The 17,912-nt window shown below is 42.8% G+C and overlaps 1 protein-coding gene across 1 annotated transcript in view; it reads right to left on the bottom strand.

Annotated features, from left to right (window-relative positions):
* Positions 1-17,912, bottom strand: part of csmd3a (CUB and Sushi multiple domains 3a) — a 631,117-nt gene that overhangs the window by 503,767 nt on the left and 109,438 nt on the right. The window contains exon 5 of the mRNA XM_060900611.1: positions 3,918-4,125. Within this exon, the coding sequence (XP_060756594.1) occupies positions 3,918-4,125 (208 nt within the window). The remainder of the gene's footprint in view (positions 1-3,917; positions 4,126-17,912) is intronic.

The following is a 17,912-nucleotide window of genomic DNA, read 5'->3' as shown; positions in this document are numbered from 1 at the left end:
GGGATAGATTAGGGATAAAATTAGCTCATGTTTTAAGTCATTCAAATTCTGTAAAGCTGCTTTGCGACAATGTTTATTGTTAAAAGCGCTATACAAATAAACTTGACTTGACTTGACAAGTCCCTGACACTGGAGACTCCTTACTCCATAAATGTTAATGCTAAATAAACACCTCCTCACTGCAAATCTCAACATATCAACGATCATATGCATTTTTAAATCCATTTACATGGCACATCTAAGGCCCTGGTCACACGACAGCTTGCGATGGGTTTGCGAATATTTGGCGATGAGAAATTAGTTGCATCGCCACCAATTGTGCGATGCATGGAAAATGTTCGAGCTTTGCAAGTTTTTTTGGTGTGTCTCCACCTTGTGAGTGGCCAAAAATGTCATGAAAATATTCAATGAGTGCATTGAAATTTGATGGTGATGTTTTCACTGGCAAATGAAGTGACAAATACTCGCAGATGGGTTTGGGAATATTTCCCAAAGCTCGGGGAACCTTCGCCAAGCCTCTTGAAATGTATTTGTCTCGAATCCATATCCTTGATGCTCGTGGGGGTGTTTGGGACACAGCGGTGAGGTGTAGCCTGACCTTTGCCAAGACTTGAAAAGTATATTTACATTCGGCAATCCTTCACTGAGGTTCGTAACTGGTTGGGCGAAGGGTTTGTAAATAATCAGCAAATGTTTAGCAACAGTTAGACGACGCATTTGTGATCATCACTGATTGGTTGGTGCTGATGTCATGCATTGTTGAAATCTATTGAGCAAGGCATCAGCGATCATCCTCCTGCCAGACACTGATATGTACAAAACCATCAAGCATGACTACTTGGAAAAATGCCAGGTCTCCTCAAAAGAGTGTTCACCTGTCATGTGACCACAACTTTTAGCTCGCCTGTATGAAGTACACATCGCCATTCATTGCCACCAAAACACCTCATTTTCATCAATAACCCATCACAAAGCATCGCGAGCTATGGTGTGACCATAATCTAACACAAGTCCATGTATGAGTTAACCTATTCAAACGAGCGCCTGTGATCTGTCTTGCTACTACTGCTATAGAAAATTAAGCAACACCTTCTGGCCAATCAGAACATTCAACAGCACTCTGGTCATAAATCTGGTTCAATCATACCAAATTGAGGAATTGCTTCATTTTTTTCCCCACTCTTTCCTTGTCCCTGAAACTCTGAGTCACCTGAACCTTACAATCTGATTCTATTGCCCCTTTGGCAGTAACAAGTTTGGTGGAATTGCAGAAAGGTCACGCCAATAAAACTAATGGATTTGGTGCAAGAGTAGGACAGGTAACTTGTTCTGGCTTCACAAAAACTCATCTACTTCATCGTGTAACTTTCAGGAACAGTTCAGCTGAATCAATGAAGGCACTGGTGGGGGAAATTGTACAGAATATTGCTGTGACAAACAAGACTGGGACAGTTATTAACCACATGCAGACTTATGCATTGGTGTACAAAAAACAAACAAACAAAAAACCACAGGAACATTGGCATCTACGCATATGTTAACTATGTGCAAGAGTGAAAATCGTTCCCTCGACTAGCCTGAGATGGAAAACATACAGTATTTCAGATCTATATAATGCAGAATTCAATCAACACGACACCATTTTCAATTTTTGGACCATCTTTTAAGCTTGTAAACTTATCACTAAGGGATAACAGGAATGTGTTTGGTGAACTTTCCAACATAAATTGAACTATTTAACTAGCCTGGCAAGCCAGACTAAATGTGAATATTTAGTCTGGCCTCGATCCGTAGACATTTCCGAAGCGGGTGGGAGGAACAAACCGCTGTCTTTCAAACTGTCTCTGTGCGTATAGGCCAACGCTCTGACCAATCAGCGCAACAGTGACTGTGACGTAGTCAGAGCGACAGAAAGCAGTGGGGGAGGCCTTGAAATAAATAATTTTTCAAAATGCGTATTAATTAATAAACAGGTTCTAGATATTAAGAAGTTTGGAGTCTGTACCACATACACATTTTTTTTTCCAAGTGTTTTTCAAGTGTTTGCTTAAACTGTTTTTGAGAGTTTTTATTTAGTGGTGTTTGGTGAAATAATTTCCCTTAAATTTAAAATAATGGGAAAATAAGAAAACAATCAAAAAGTAATGTTTCAAAGCTGTTTATTAATTCTTCGTACTGCACAAACTAGCCCCATCCTTTTGGCTACGAGCGGAGCCAGCTGGTAGATCAGACTTTTGCCATAGCCGGTCGGCAAAACAGCGAAAACGTCCTTCTTGAAAAGGAATGAGCGGAGAGCCTCTTCCTGCTCATGTTTCAACGAAAACTCCAAGTCTAATTCTTCTAAAACTGATTCCAAAGCGGAGTCAAACTAGCGCTGTTCACTAGCCGTAGCCATCTTTCCTGTTGCGCTTTCTCCAGCATCGCGCAGCTTTGTCGTCACTCCTGCAAAAGCCCGCCCAAAGAATCCAAACAAAAACCTTGCGTTGTGATTGGCGGGCACGATTTGATGCCCGGGGTGTTTTTGTTTATATGGTGCGAGGCTAGACCCATTCGCTAGGCAAAAAATATTTTTGGCCGCTAGGCGGGTGGGTCTAGTTTACTAGGCTACTATTTAACAGTTTTTCTACAAAATCGAGTTGTACATGAGTTGATAAGCCATGTACAGTATGACGAGATTGAGTGGAATAACTGTTTTATTCTATCCACATTCACTTGATTTTGAGAAACAGAGCATTTTAATTTTAATTTTTTGCAAATTTGAGAAATAAAAACTTTATACAAAACATCCGACAAAGTAATTTCCGCTGAAAATGTAAACAAACTGGCGAAATGACAGGAGAAATTTGTGAAAAATGTGATAATAATAATAATAATAATAATAATAATCTCATCTCATTATCTCTAGCCGCTTTATCCTGTTCTACAGGGTCGCAGGCAAGCTGGAGCCTATCCCAGTTGACTACAGGCGAAAGGCAGGGTACACCCTGGACAAGTCGCCAGGTCATCACAGGGCTGACACATAGACACAGACAACCATTCACACTCACATTCACACCTACGGTCAATTTAGAGTCACCAGTTAACCTAACCTGCATGTCTTTGGACTGTGGGGGAAACTGGAGCACCCGGAGGAAACCCACGCGGACAACATGCAAACTCCACACAGAAAGGCCCTCGCCGGCCATGGGGCTTGAACCCAGGACCTTTTTGCTGTGAGGCGACAGCGCTAACCACTACACCACCGTGCCGCCCCTTAGCTAATTCTGTTTCTTTTAAATACTTGGTAACAAAGCTGGCATTTTGTTTTTCTCTACTCACAGTACATGAGCTGATATCCTAGTTGAAGAGTAGCCAATCAGAGCACGCACTTCCTCATATCCAGTGAATGTGGATAGAATCATAATGGATAGAAAGAAATGTAGGATATATCTTTCTTTAAGTAATAAAATGTAAATGCAGGTAAATTACTGTGGTGTGAAAAGGAATAAAACACTTCAGGATGTGATGATATTGGAAATTGATCAACTTCAAGGTGTTAACGGGAACTCCACGTCATCACGCCACCTTGTTGTTGATTCATTTCTCTACATGTTTCATTCCTCACTTATCCTTAAGAACCCTGAAGATATCAAGCAACACAGTTGAGACTTTCTTTTTTGTTTTTGTGTTCTTTTTTAAAAATAATGCCAATTTAACGAAACTATTCACAAAATCTCCATTTACATCTGATTACCATGTTGAAGTGGAATAACAGTAGAATCTGAGGACATTATCACAGCAGCACACCGACTGAAACACAGCAAGTTCCATCCGCTCCATAAAAGTGAAATATACCAGCAAAGGAAGAGATCTGATCATACTGTGAAAACCAGAGAAAAACAGTAATCATTTAAAAACAAAGAACCAAGAGTTCTCACCATATTGACGGTGGCTCTGATCCCTCCACCTCCAAGTAGTCGAACTTGTTGTCCATCTGGAAATCAGTGAAGACGAGTGAAATGGTGTCTCCAGGGTCAGCCACAATGGTCCATGTACACTCTCCATTGTTCTTATAGTCATTCTTGAAGTCCGAGCTGGAAATCACGCCACTGGAACTCCGGAAGGTTCCTCCGCACGTGTCCTCCGCTGAAGAACCAACACAGAAAGATCAACATCAAAGGATTAAACCCTGATTATAAAATACTATAATTAAAGCTAGACCGCCTTTCAGATTTTTCAAGTGTAGGTCATAAAAAGAATTTTCCCCGACACCCAATTATTTTTGTTTAGTGGACCGAAAGCTACTGAATTCGAATCACAGACTTCCAATTTTATTTTATTTTATTTTTAAAGAACAATTAATGACTTTAAGGCCACGTGGCCCAAAATTCTCCACTATTTTTTCCTGCTTCACCATGACCCAATTCAAGATACTACATCATGCATCACGTGGTGGGCTTTCCCCGTTCATGCAAGGCATTGTGGGATACAAATTTGAAACAGGAGAGAAAAATGGAGGACGTGAGTGCGCGAATGAAACGTGAAAGACCGACTACAGTAACGGAAAGCGAGAAGAAAAGACGCTATGTTATATACAGGAAAAGGAAAGGAGACGCAGGACCGAACTAATAAATATTGGCGCTCAGCGAGCACCTCGGTGTGACCAGCTGTTCATTTAGTGACAGAATGATGGAACTGTCAGTGCACGCTCAAAGGTAAACCTATGCATGCACACACACACACACGGACTTCCTCTGTCTGCTTGACTGCGTGAAACGAGCGATTTCATGCACATTATTTGCTTTAATCCCTTCAAATTAAATAACTTCCCAGCCACAGAATGGCCTGATATTTTGTGAGATATTGCAGAAATAAACATATATCACAATGATCAAATTTCAGAGGGAACTAATTTTCACCAATTTGATGACATCGAAAGGACGTCTCGCTTTAAGTTACTCCTCAGACAGCATTTTTTTTTCCAGTATGATAAAAGCCATTTAAGCCATTTGATGTATTTCAAAGCTATTTTTCAAAGCCAAAGCTACTGCCGCGGAGTCACTGAAACCAAACCCGAGCACTGCAAATAATGAACAGGGCGGCACGGTGGTGTAGTGGTTAGCACTGTCGCCTCACAGCAAGAAGGTTCCAGGTTCGAACCTCACGGCCGACAGGGGCCTTTCTGTGTGGAGTTTGCATGTTGTCCGCGTGGGTTTCCTCCGGGTGCTCTGGTTTCCCCCACAGTTTAAAGACATGCAAAATTCGGTACAATGGGGCCACTGTAATTGACGCAAGCTGTTGTGGTTTCCCATGCCATGATGTATGTATGTATATATATATATATATATAGAGAGAGAGAGAGAGAGATCTTCCTATGGCAAAAGCTAAATAAATTAAATTAAATAGATACACCGAGAAGTGGGGCGGCACGGTGGTTTAGTGGTTAGTGCTGTCACCTCACAGCAAGAAGGTCCTGGGTTCGAGCCCCGGGGCCGGCGAGGGCCTTTCCGTGCGGAGTTTGCATGTTCTCCCCGTGTCCGCGTGGGTTTCCTCCGGGTGCTCCGGTTTCCCCCACAGTCCAAAGACATGCAGGTTAGGTTAACTGGTGACTCTAAATTGAGCGTAGGTGTGAATGTGAGTGTGAATGGTTGTCTGTGTCTATGTGTCAGCCCTGTGATGACCTGGCGACTTGTCCAGGGTGTACCCCGCCTTTCGCCCATAGTCAGCTGGGATAGGCTCCAGCTTGCCTGCGACCCTGTAGAAGGATAAAGCGGCTAGAGGAGATGAGATGAGGCCGAGAAGTGAAAAACTGCCCTACAGTGCCACTAGCTTTAGGGGTTATAGATCATCTCCACTGCAAAGCCATCAGAGTTCATACTTACAAGAGTGGAAGAAGATCACCAAGTAACTAACGAGCAACTTTATTTAGCCACCATTTTCTTTTCTTTTTTTCACCCATTTTCTTTCCAATTTGGTCATTTTGTTACAATTTGGTGCAAATAGTTACTCTCACTCATGATCTTTCTACTTTATTAGTAGAAATCCCCTTTTTTTTCTCTCCATGCTCTCACGGAAGGCGGTCGCATTTCTCTCCCTCTCCTCTCCCTTATCTTCCCTGCTTTGCTCCTCTCGTGTTGTCTGTCTACCGTCTATACTTTTGAGAGACTCTCTCCATACTGCTCTCCAAACTAAAACATCATGGAATTGATAAATTGGTCTCTCAACGCAATTGACACAATTTTCTCAACGAGAAGCCTGGGTTCAGGGGAACCGGCCTGTCCTGCCAGAACATTCGCAGCTGGCTACACGATGGATGCGTGGGAGAAGCGGCAGGTTGTGTGCCTGGTGGTTCTTTCTGTGGAGGACACTCAGTACGTTTACATGCACATCCAAATTGAGCTGCTGTCGGTAATCGAGCAAAGGGTCCCAGCAGGGGTGCCAGAGAAATCCAATCCTGCATGCACACAAGGAAATCGAGCTATTGTGTGAGGTACATTGTGCACCCGAGCCACAGGTGGCGCTACACGCCCCATCGTGTTGGTACACTTCCGGTTGTCGTCATGAAGAAGAGCTATTCAAGAGTGTAAACAAAGTTATCAGTTCCGTGTTCTCCATTGTGCGTTTTTCTCCCGTCCATGAATTTTAATATATTCAACTCCTTAAGCTGAATGAGCATGAACTCTGTCTCCTCATTGCTCCAGAAGTGCACGTTTCTACTCGCCATTTTCTCTTCTTCGTTTGTTCCTTCTGACCTCTTCTGCTGCTCGCTACTACTGTTTTCATGCCGACCGAGGCTGTCGTGTTTCCCGCTTGTGGTCTCGTCACTCGTCACTTCCGGAAGGGGCAGTGCTGAAGTAAGTAGCTCGACTACGTAGCTCGATAGGGTATACATGCACTAAGTAGCTCGGCAAAAATTGCATAATCTAAGTCGTGTAGCTCGATTACGAGAAATCAAGTTCGGTTCAATTTCAGCCTAGCTAAGGTGTTTCCATGGCATTTAGAACTTCGATTTCAGTCGAGCTACGGCAGAAATTCGATTTTCTCTATGTGCATGTAAACGCACTGATTGAAGACATCTACCTATTCGGAACCATGATTACAGGTCTTTTGCTGATTGGATTAGGCATTGCCCTGGTTTATCAAGGAAATCAGGAAACGGTGACAGCTGTCCAAAGCCCCATAAAGCTGCCCGACATGATTGAAGTGGTGGGCAGAGCTGTCAGCACTCAGACTGTGGCTATTCAGAACTTGAACCACAACATGGATAACACCATGGAGAAGGTTTTTGCTTTGCAAAGGAAAATGGATCGATTCAGAGACCAGAATGGACAAACAGAGTAGTCGTGTAAAAGAATGCGTCTACTCGCCCCAAGACCCCCAATCTTATCTGCTTTTGGCTCCCTCAGACAGCACTGGCCTCGGTCAAGGCCGTTGCTGGAACAACAACTCCCCCTGAAGATCACTGCAGTGAGACACTCTTGCGTTCCTTCTCCCACTTCCCACGGTCACCGCTTTTACCCCCAGTGTGACAAGCGGGTGCGCGACCAGCACTGTCATGGCTGCAGGAACGGACGGCTGCTTGCTTGCTCTGGGTTACGTCCACCCCTCCCCCCCACCCGCCTCCCCTGATCGCCCCCCCAAGTCCCGAGTTTTCATGTTGTAAAGTGTACTTATTTTGTGCTTAGGTGCTGAGGTGTTTTTTTTTTTTATGTCCCCACACTGTACTCCCCACAGGAGCAAAGTGTGGGGGTTGCTTTTTCTCCTCCCCTCTCCTCATGTTACTCTGTATTTTTTCTTTCCATCCCTGTCTTCCTGTCCTGCCTACTCCCCCTTTGTCAATTGTATGTATGTGTATATGTACGGACAGGTTGATGGCCAATTTTGCTGGTATTTGTGGCTAGTGACAATAAAGGGTTCATTCATTCATTCATTCATTCATTCATTATTCTTATTATTATCATAATGTTTTCAGGAGGCTATTTCTCCCTCAATTTTCAAACAATCATCACTAAATTTCACATGAAGAATACCACTGGCCTGAATTAAGTTGCTATGACTTTTGGTGCAAACCAGAATGATCCAGGAAAAAGGGGCTTTATTCCTCACTAAGCATCTATCTCTTACCGTTCCGGATCTATAGGGTACAGTGACCAGATGTCCCAGTTTGTAACAGCTAGCACAAATCACTGTGACTTTAGCCACAGTCTCTATCTAGTCTCGTTTGCATTTCTGCCCAACAGCCAGATCTCCCCTACCATACAACATGGTGTCATATCTGTCATATCCCTATCATACACCTTAGAAAAGGGTGAAACTGAAGGTTAAAGCCAATAAGCCTTTATTTGTCAGATATAAACTCAAGCACAGACTTAAGCACACAGTGAAATTCCTCCTCTGCATTTAATCCATCTCAAGCAGTGAACACACACATGAGCAATGAGCACACACACATACCCAGAGCAGTGGGCAGCTATGCTACAGCACCCAGGGAGTAGTTGTCGGTTAGATGCCTTGCTCAAGGGCACTTCGGCCCAACCTCCAGGCCATGGCTGCTCCATCCATCCATCCATCCATCCATCCGTCCATCCATCCATCCATCCATCCATCCATCCATCCATTATCTGTAGCCGCTTATCCTGTGCAGGGTCACAGGCAAGCTGGAGCCTATCCCAGCTGACTATGGGTGAGAGGCGGGATACACTCTGGACAAGTCGCCAGGTCATCACGGGGTGATACATAGACACACAACCATTCACACTCACATTCACACCTACGCTCAATTTAGAGTCGCCAGTTAACCTAACCTGCATGTCTTTGGACTGTGGGGGAAACCGGAGCACCCGGAGGAAACCCACGTGGACACGGGGAGAACATGCAAACTCCGCACAGAAAGGCCCCCATCGGCGACTGGGCTCAAACCCAAAACCTACTTGCTGTGAGGTGACAGAACCACTACGCCACTGTGCCACCCATATGTACAGTGCCTTGCAAAAGTATTCATCCCCCTTGGTGTTTGTCCTGTTTTGTTGCATTACAAGCTGGAATTAAAATGAATTTTTGTAGGGTTAGCACCATTTGATTTACACAACATGCCAACCACTTTAAAGGTGCACATTGTTTTTTTTATTGTGACACAAACAATAATTAAGATGAAAAAACAGAAATCTGGAGTGTGCATAGGTATTCATATGAAACCCCTAAATAAGAGCTGGTCCAACCAATTCACTTCATAAGTCGCATAATTAGTTGATTAAGAGCCACCTGTGTGCAAGCAAAGTGTCACATGATCTGTCGCATGATGTCTGTACAAATCAACCTGTTCTGGAAGGACCCTGACTCTGCAACACTACTAAGCAAGCAACATGAGAACCAAGGAGCCTCCAAACAGGTCAGAGACAAAGTTGTGGAGAAGTATAGATCAGGGTTGGGTTATAAAAAAATATCCTAAACTTTGAATATCCCACAGAGTACCATTAAATCCATTATAGTAAAAAGGAAAGAATATGGCACCACTACAAACCTGACAAGAGAAGGCCCCGCCCACCAAACTCATAGACCAGGCAAGGAAGGCATTAATCAGAGATGCAACAAAGACACCAAAGATAAAACTGAAGGAGCTGCAAAGATCCACAGTGGAGATGGGAGTATCTGTCCATAGGACCACTTTAAACCATACACTCCACAGAGTGGGCGGGGCTTTATGGAAGAGTGGCAAGAAAAAAGTCATTGCTTAAAAAAATAACGTTTAGAGTTTGCCCAACAGCATGTGGCAGCCTCCCCAAACACATAGAAGAAGATTCTCTGGTCAAATGAGACAAAAATTGAACTTTTTGGCCATCATGGGAAATGCCATGTGTGGCGCAAGCCCAACACCCTGAGAACACCATTCCTACAGTGAAGCATGGTGGTGGCAGCATCATGCTGTGGGGATGTTTTTCATCTGCAGGGACAGGAAAGCTGGTCAGGACTGAAGGAAGGATGGATGGCACTAAATACAGGGCAATTCTGGAGGAAAACCTGTTTGAGTCGGCCAGAGGTTTGAGATTGGGACGAAGGATCACAGTCTAGCAGGAGAATGACCCTAAACATACTGCTAAAGCTACACTGGAGTGGTTTAAAGGGAAACATTTAAATGTCTTGGAATGGCCTCGTCAAAGCCCAGACCTCAATCCAATTGAGAATCTGTGGCATAACTTGAAGATTGCTGTACACCAATGCAACCAAACTAACTTGAAGGGGTTGGAACAGTTTTGCCTTGAGGAATGGGCAAAAATCCCAGTGGCTAGATGTGCTAAGCTAATAGAGACATACCCCAAGAGACTTGCAGCTGTAATTGTAGCAAAAGGTGGCTCTATAAAGTATTGACTTTGGTGGGGGATGAATACCTATGCATACTCCAGATTTCTGTTTTTTCATCTTAATTATTGTTTGTGTCACAATAAAAAAAACAACAACAATGTGCACCTTTAAAGTGGTTGGCATGGTGTGTAAATCAAATGGTGCTAACCCTCCAAAAATCAATTTTAATTCCAGCTTGTAATGCAACAAAACAGGACAAACACCAAGGGGCATGAATACTTTTGCAAGGCACTGTATTTATATCCAGTGCAATTATGGAAACATTAGGATCCATAAATATCAATTTGTGCCCCTTATCTATCATTATCTTTCTGAGTGATGCCAAAGCCTTCAGAAAGATAACGATAAGGAGAGAATACTGAACAGTTTAAATGACTGTGTGTGATTTAGTTTTCTTCCTGCTGCATAGAATTTATTCATAACATAATGAATATTAATGTGATTTGTATTGTATTGACTTTGACTTGCAATTATACTGTAGATAAACTAAAATTTGCATAACTGGGTCCAGCCATAGTTTTAAGAATGCAAAGAATCTCAGGGCCAATGTGTCTATCGGTTATCAGTCCATCGCCGTGGTCTGTTAGGGATGTAGAAGCTCTGAGAAGAACAGGAAAAGGCTTAACAAGCTGGTGAAAAGGACCAGCTCTGTCCTGGACTGCCCTCTGAAATCCATTGAGGAGGTGTGTGAGAGGGGGACGTTAGCTAAGCTAATGCCAATCATGGATAACACCTCTCACCTCCTACACGAGATGGTTGGTGCTCTGAGCAGGTCCTTCAGCATGAGACTGCTGCACCCACAGTGCAAGAAGGAACAGCTACCAGACTTTTCTATGGTGGGGTTTACATTAGACCGTATCAGCGGATCATCAGATTAACGTTTTTAAAACGATTAGCGTGCACACAGCAACGCCAATACACGATTCGCGTGCACACAGCAACGCCAATACACGGATACGCTCGGCTCCGCAGGCATCCTGCGCTCCAAATCACTCCGCCCTGAACAGCGAGTGCCCTCTGGAGGGTGCGCACTCCGGCCCTGCGCAGCTCACAGAGCACGCGAGTGAAGCGCACGAGCAGTGATTCAGGACTGAGCCGCTGTGTGTGTGATCCCAGTGCATGTCGGGCATGCGCGTCACTTACCACTTGCAAGTGGAAGGATGGCAAGCCTAAAGACAATCATAACTACACAATGGGCAGTATTTGCATCAGTATTTGCAGTATTTTCATACTTTTATACTCTTTAATGAAAGGTGATACAAGGCGGAAGTCCGCGCCGTTTTTCAGCAGTCGCGCCACATGACCAACGCCAGCGAATCAGGAAGGTGGATGTCACAGTGACGTTGTCCAATGACGACGCCAGCTAGAGCTCAGCACAGCGTATCCGCGTATTCTCAATGTTTACACAGCACCGGACCAGACACGATCTGGATTGAATACGTGGACCCTGGCGGATTCCCGTTTCCCGGCGTTTCCAGGCGTTTTAATGTAAACGGACAGTGCATCCACGAAGAAAACGAGACAGATACAGTCTAATGTAAACTTGGCCTATGACAGCCTGGTGTAATGTAGCACTGTTTCTCAATGTTACTATCACCTTTATGTCACTTTATTCAGATCTCATCACCATCATCTACTTATGTTGTGCAACAATATCACTATTTGGTACAATATCGTTTTCATTGCGAGTATTTTCTCGTTTATGTCTCACTTTCATAATTGTTATGGACAATTATGTCCATAGCCTGTGTTTTTTGGTCATTTATTGATTACTTTTCACCCACATTCCATCCTCATTAGTTATGTTATGCTGTGCAATAACATTCACTACCTGGTGCAATATTTCTATTCCTACAGTATTTCAGTTGCCAGTATTTCATGACTGCAATATTTCTACTTCAGATGAAGTACCACTCTTACTTAAAGTTAGACTGCCTTTCAGATTTTTCAAGTGTAGGTCATCAAAAGAATTTTCCCCGACACCCAATTATTTTTGTTCAGTGGACCGAAAGCTACTGAATTCGAATCATAGACTTCCAATTTTATTAGGTTTTTTAAAAATAGAACAATTAATGAATTTCAGGCCATATGGCCCTAAATTCTCCGTTATTTTTTCCTGCTTCACCATGACGCAATTCAAGATACTACGTCATGCATCAAGTGGTGGGCTTTCCCTGTTCTCACAAGGGATTGTGGGATACAAATTTGAAACAGGAGGGATAGAAAAATGGAGGACGTGAGTGTGCGAATGAAATGTGAAAGACTGACTACAGTAACGGAAAGAAAGCGAGAAGAAAAGATGTTGTGTTGCAAAGAAGAACTTTATTTAACACACATACACTTGTGAAATTCCTCTCTGCATTTAACCCATTTGAAGCAGTAAACACACACATGCACAATGAGCAGACACACATACCCAGATCAGTGGGCGGCCCCGCTAAAGTGCCCAGGGAGCAGTTAGGGGTTAGGTGTGTCACTCAAGGGTGCTTCAGCTTAAGGCCACCCCATGTTAACCTAACCACAAGTCTTTGGACTGTGGGGGAAGCCGGAGCACCCGGAGGAAACCCATGCAGACACGGGCAGAACATGCAAACTCCACACGGAAAGGCCCCCATTGGCCACTGGGCTAGAACCCAGAACCTTCTTGCTGTGAGGCGACCGTACTAACCACTACACCACCGTTCCAACCCAAGGAAGGAAAGGAAACGCAGGACCAAACTAATAAATATCGGCGCTCAGTGAGCACCTCGGTGCGATCAGCTGTTCGTTTAGTGACAGAATGATGGAACTGTCAGTGCACGCTCAAAGGTAAACCTGCGCATGCGCACACACACAGACTTCCTCTGTCTGCTTGACTGCGCGAAGCGAGCGATTTCATGCACATCATTTGCTTTAATCCCCTCAAATTAAATAACTTACCAGCCACAGAATGGCCTGATATTCTGTGAGATGTTACAGAAATAAACATATATCACAATCACCACATTTCAGAGGGAACTAAATTTCACTGATTTTATGAAATCGAAAGGCCGTCTCGGTTTAAGTTTCATTATTATTTCGTTGTGTATATTACATACATGGCCCATGTTTTTCCTTTTTTTTAAAAAAAAACTTTATTTATTTTATTAATACTTTTATTGCCCTCTAATTTTTGTTGTTGTCTATTCCTGACTCTTTCTATGTGTAAGCTGCTGGAACATGTCAATTTCCCCACCGAGGGATGAATAAAGTTTATCTTACCTTATTTTATCTTTCATCTCATCTCATTATCTTTAGCCGCTTTATCCTGTTCTACAGGGTCGCAGGCAAGCTGGATCCTATCCCAGCTGACTACGGGCAAAAGGCGGGGTACACCCTGGACAAGTCGCCAGGTCATCACAGGGCTGACACATAGACACAGACAACCATTCACACTCACATTCACACCTACGCTCAATTTAGAGTCACCAGTTAACCTAACCTGCATGTCTTTGGACTGTGGGGGAAACCGGAGCACCCGGAGGAAACCCACGCGGACACGGGGAGAACATGCAAACTCCGCACAGAAAGGCCCTCGCTGGCCACGGGGCTCGAACCCGGACCTTCTTGCTGTGAGGTGACAGCGCTAACCACTACACTACCGTACTGCCTTATTTTATCTTTATTAAAATAAAATAAAATAAAATAATAAACAAAACTAACTAAAGTTTTCTGAACTGGTTTTTAGCACTTCAGTTTGGAAAAACAAAAAAACAAGTTCATTTAGTACATGAACTCTAAACATTGTGTTTTTTTCTCTTTTTTTTCCTCAGACAAAAAATTTAATCGGTGACAGATTCACTGTTATAACATGAAAAGTTTGTTATTAAAAAAATCTTTTTTTTTACTTTTAACAAAGTATTTTCATGTTACTATGACATACAAACTTCTCACATGAATTCAACATACTTTTCTTGTTATAACAAAATATAATTTATCTTGTGTTAGTATAAATACGCAGGTGATTATAGGAAATCATGCGTGCTGATTGGTCGAGAAATTGAAACTATTTCTCGATACTCACCTCGCGTGACTCGGCAAAATGGCGGCCGATTGCTTTGCCACCGGAAGTGAGGAAGAATTACAAATGATGAAGGAAAATGCTGTTCCTAAAAGCACTAAAGATGCTACAAAGTTTGGTCTAAAACTATTCAAAGGGAAGGTGGAATTGGGATTTATTTTATCTGTTTCAAAACAGGGCGGCACGGTGGTGTAGTGGTTAGCGCTGTCGCCTCACAGCAAGAAGGTCCGGGTTCGAGCTGCGTGGCCGGCGAGGGCCTTTCTGTGCGGAGTTTGCATGTTCTCCCCGTGTCCGCGTGGGTTTCCTCCGGGTGCTCCGGTTTCCCCCACAGTCCAAAGACATGCAGGTTAGGTTAACTGGTGACTCTAAATTGAGCGTAGGTGTGAATGTGAGTGTGAATGGTTGTCTGTGTCTATGTGTCAGCCCTGTGATGACCTGGCGACTTGTCCAGGGTGTACCCTGCCTTTCGCCCGTAGTCAGCTGGGATAGGCTCCAGCTTGCCTGCGACCCTGTAGCACAGGATAAAGCAGCTACAGATAATGAGATGAGATGAGATGAGAATGTTTCAAAACAAAGTATTTTATGAGTCGGTGTAGATGTGACAAGTCTGCACCGTGACTTTATTACATTTACATGTTGCTTTTGAAGTTTGAAATAAATGCTTTAAAAAAATAATCACCTGGGTATTTATAGTAAAACAATTATCCACTTCAGGCTCAGTGCATATTGGTGAATAATAGCCGTGACCTTGACTTTGTCTCGTTTATTATTCACCGATATTCACTTCACCTTCAGTGAATAATCATTAAATAACACGATGATTTATTGTTCTAAGATAAAACATTGCATGTTCTAATAAGCTAGATTAATATTGTTATGACTTGATATGTTTGTATGTCGTAATAACATGATAAAAACATCCTATTAGCTCATCTGGCCGACAGGTGATGAGTTTCCGCCATCATGTGTTGTCCGTCCAACGTCGTCCACACTTCATGTAAGTCGCTTCTTTTCTCTCAACTCTTCATTGATTTTTATTCTTTTTGGCAGGAAGGTAGGTCTGCCTGGGGTGCATATGGCTTCTACCCAAATTTGCATAATTGCAATTAATAATGAAGATATGGAGTAATTAATCAATCCCTAATGAGCAGTTTCCACACAAATCACTTCTTCTCCCTCAATTCTTCACCGATTTCGATTCTTTCTATCATGAAGGTAGGGGTACCTAGGGTGCATAGAACTTCTACCCAGATTTGCTTCATTACAATTATTAATGAAGTTATGGACTAATTAAGCCTTAATGAGCAGTTCAACACAAATCGCTTCTTCTTGATCAATTCCTCGCCGTTTTGGATTCTTTCTGGCAAATCGGTCGGTATTCCTAGGGTGGATATCGCTTCTATATATACAGTGGTGCTTGAAAGTTTGTGAACCCTTGAGAATTTTCTATATTTCTGCATAAATATGACCTAAAACATCATCAGATTTTCACACAAATCCTAAAAGTAGATAAAGAGAACCCAGTTAAACAAATGAGACAAAAACATTATACTTGGTCATTTATTTATTGAGGAAAATGATCCAATATTACATATCTGTGAGTGGCAAAAGTATGTGAACCTCTAGGATTAGCAGTTAATTTGAAGGTGAAATTAGAGTCAGGTGTTTTCAATCAATGGGACGACAATCAGGTGTGAGTGGGCACCCTGTTTTATTTAAAGAACAGGGATCTATCAATGTCTGATCTTCACAACACATGTTTGTGGAAGTGCATCATGGCATGAACAAAGGAGATTTCTGAGGACCTCAGAAAAAGCGTTGTTGATGCTCATCAGGCTGGAAAAGGTTACAAAACCATCTCTAAAGAGTTTGGACTCCACCAATCCACAGTCAGGCAGATTGTGTACAAATGGAGGAAATTCAAGACCATTGTTACCCTCCCCAGGAGTGGTCGACCAACAAAGATCACTCCAAGAGCAAAGCGTGTAATAGTCGGTGAGGTCACAAAGGACCCCAGGGTAACTTCTAAGCAACTGAAGGCCTTTCTCACATTGGCTAATGTTAATGTTCATGAGTCCACCATCAGGAGAACACTGAACAACAATGGTGTGCATGGCAGGGTTGCAAGGAGAAAGCCACTGCTCTCCAAAAAGAACATTGCTGCTCATCTGCAGTTTGCTAAAGATCACGTGGACAAGCCAGAAGGCTACTGGAAAAATGTTTTGTGGACGGATGAGACCAAAATAGAACTTTTTGGTTTAAATGAGAAGTGTTATGTTTGGAGAAAGGAAAACACTGCATTCCAGCATAAGAACCTTATCCCATCTGTGAAACATGGTGGTGGTAGTATCATGGTTTGGGCCTGTTGTGCTGCATCTGGGTCAGGACGGCTTGCCATCATTGATGGAACAATGAATTCTGAATTATACCAGCAAATTCTAAAGGAAAATGTCAGGACATCTGTCCATGAACTGAATCTCAAGAGAAGGTGGGTCATGCAGCAAGACAACGACCCTAAGCACACAAGTCGTTCTACCAAAGAATGGTTAAAGAAGAATAAAGTTAATGTTTTGGAATGGCCAAGTCAAAGTCCTGACCTTAATCCAATGGAAATGTTGTGGAAGGACCTGAAGCGAGCAGTTCATGTGAGGAAACCCACCAACATCCCAGAGTTGAAGCTGTTCTGTACGGAGGAACAGGCTAAAATTCCTCCAAGCCAGTGTGCAGGACTGATCAACAGTTACCGCAAACGTTTAGTTGCAGTTATTGCTGCACAAGGGGGTCACACCAGATACTGAAAGCAAAGGTTCACGTACTTTTGCCACTCACAGGTATTTAATATTGGATCATTTTCCTCAATAAATAAATGACCAAGTATAATATTTTTGTCTCATTTGTTTAACTGGGTTCTCTTTATCTACTTTTAGGACTTGTGTGAAAATCTGATGATGTTTTAGGTCATATTTATGCAGAAATATAGAAAATTCTAAAGGGTTCACAAACTTTCAAGTACCACTGTAGCTTGTATATAGTGTTTATAGCTTACAACATTTATTGCGCAAGGTGGCCCACTTTAGATCGTTCCTTCTGGACTAGACAGGGCCGGAGTGAGCTACGCCGTCATTGATGGTCTCGTTATCACAAACATTTCACGTTGTCACATGATACTGATGTTTTTCTTTTTCTGGCATGGCACCAATACGCTTCCGTACTTACTAACAGGATTTAAACTCCATCAATTATGTTTTCCAAAGTCGCCTTTTATTCTCATCTGAAAAACTAATTAGTGTGTCAGTACTTGTTTGTGGATGCCCTGTATATGAACCCAGTCTTGCTCCCTGAAGCCTTGTAAATGCCCTTTCATAAACAGAGTGGTGTGTTGTGCCATGAATGTGTGTTTTCATGCTAATTAACACATTACAAAGAGATTAAAATAACTTATTAGTCTCTGGGCTTATAAAAAGAAGAAAATTTGTGGTTCATATGGTTTGATCTAAATGTGTTGGCGAAACAGTTGCTGGTTAAAAAAAATGTA

This window comes from Neoarius graeffei, chromosome 19, assembly GCF_027579695.1.
Source record: "Neoarius graeffei isolate fNeoGra1 chromosome 19, fNeoGra1.pri, whole genome shotgun sequence".
Classification (NCBI taxonomy): Eukaryota; Metazoa; Chordata; class Actinopteri; order Siluriformes; family Ariidae; genus Neoarius; species Neoarius graeffei.
Note: the sequence above shows the minus strand (reverse complement) of the source record. Positions and strands in the feature narration are given on the sequence as shown.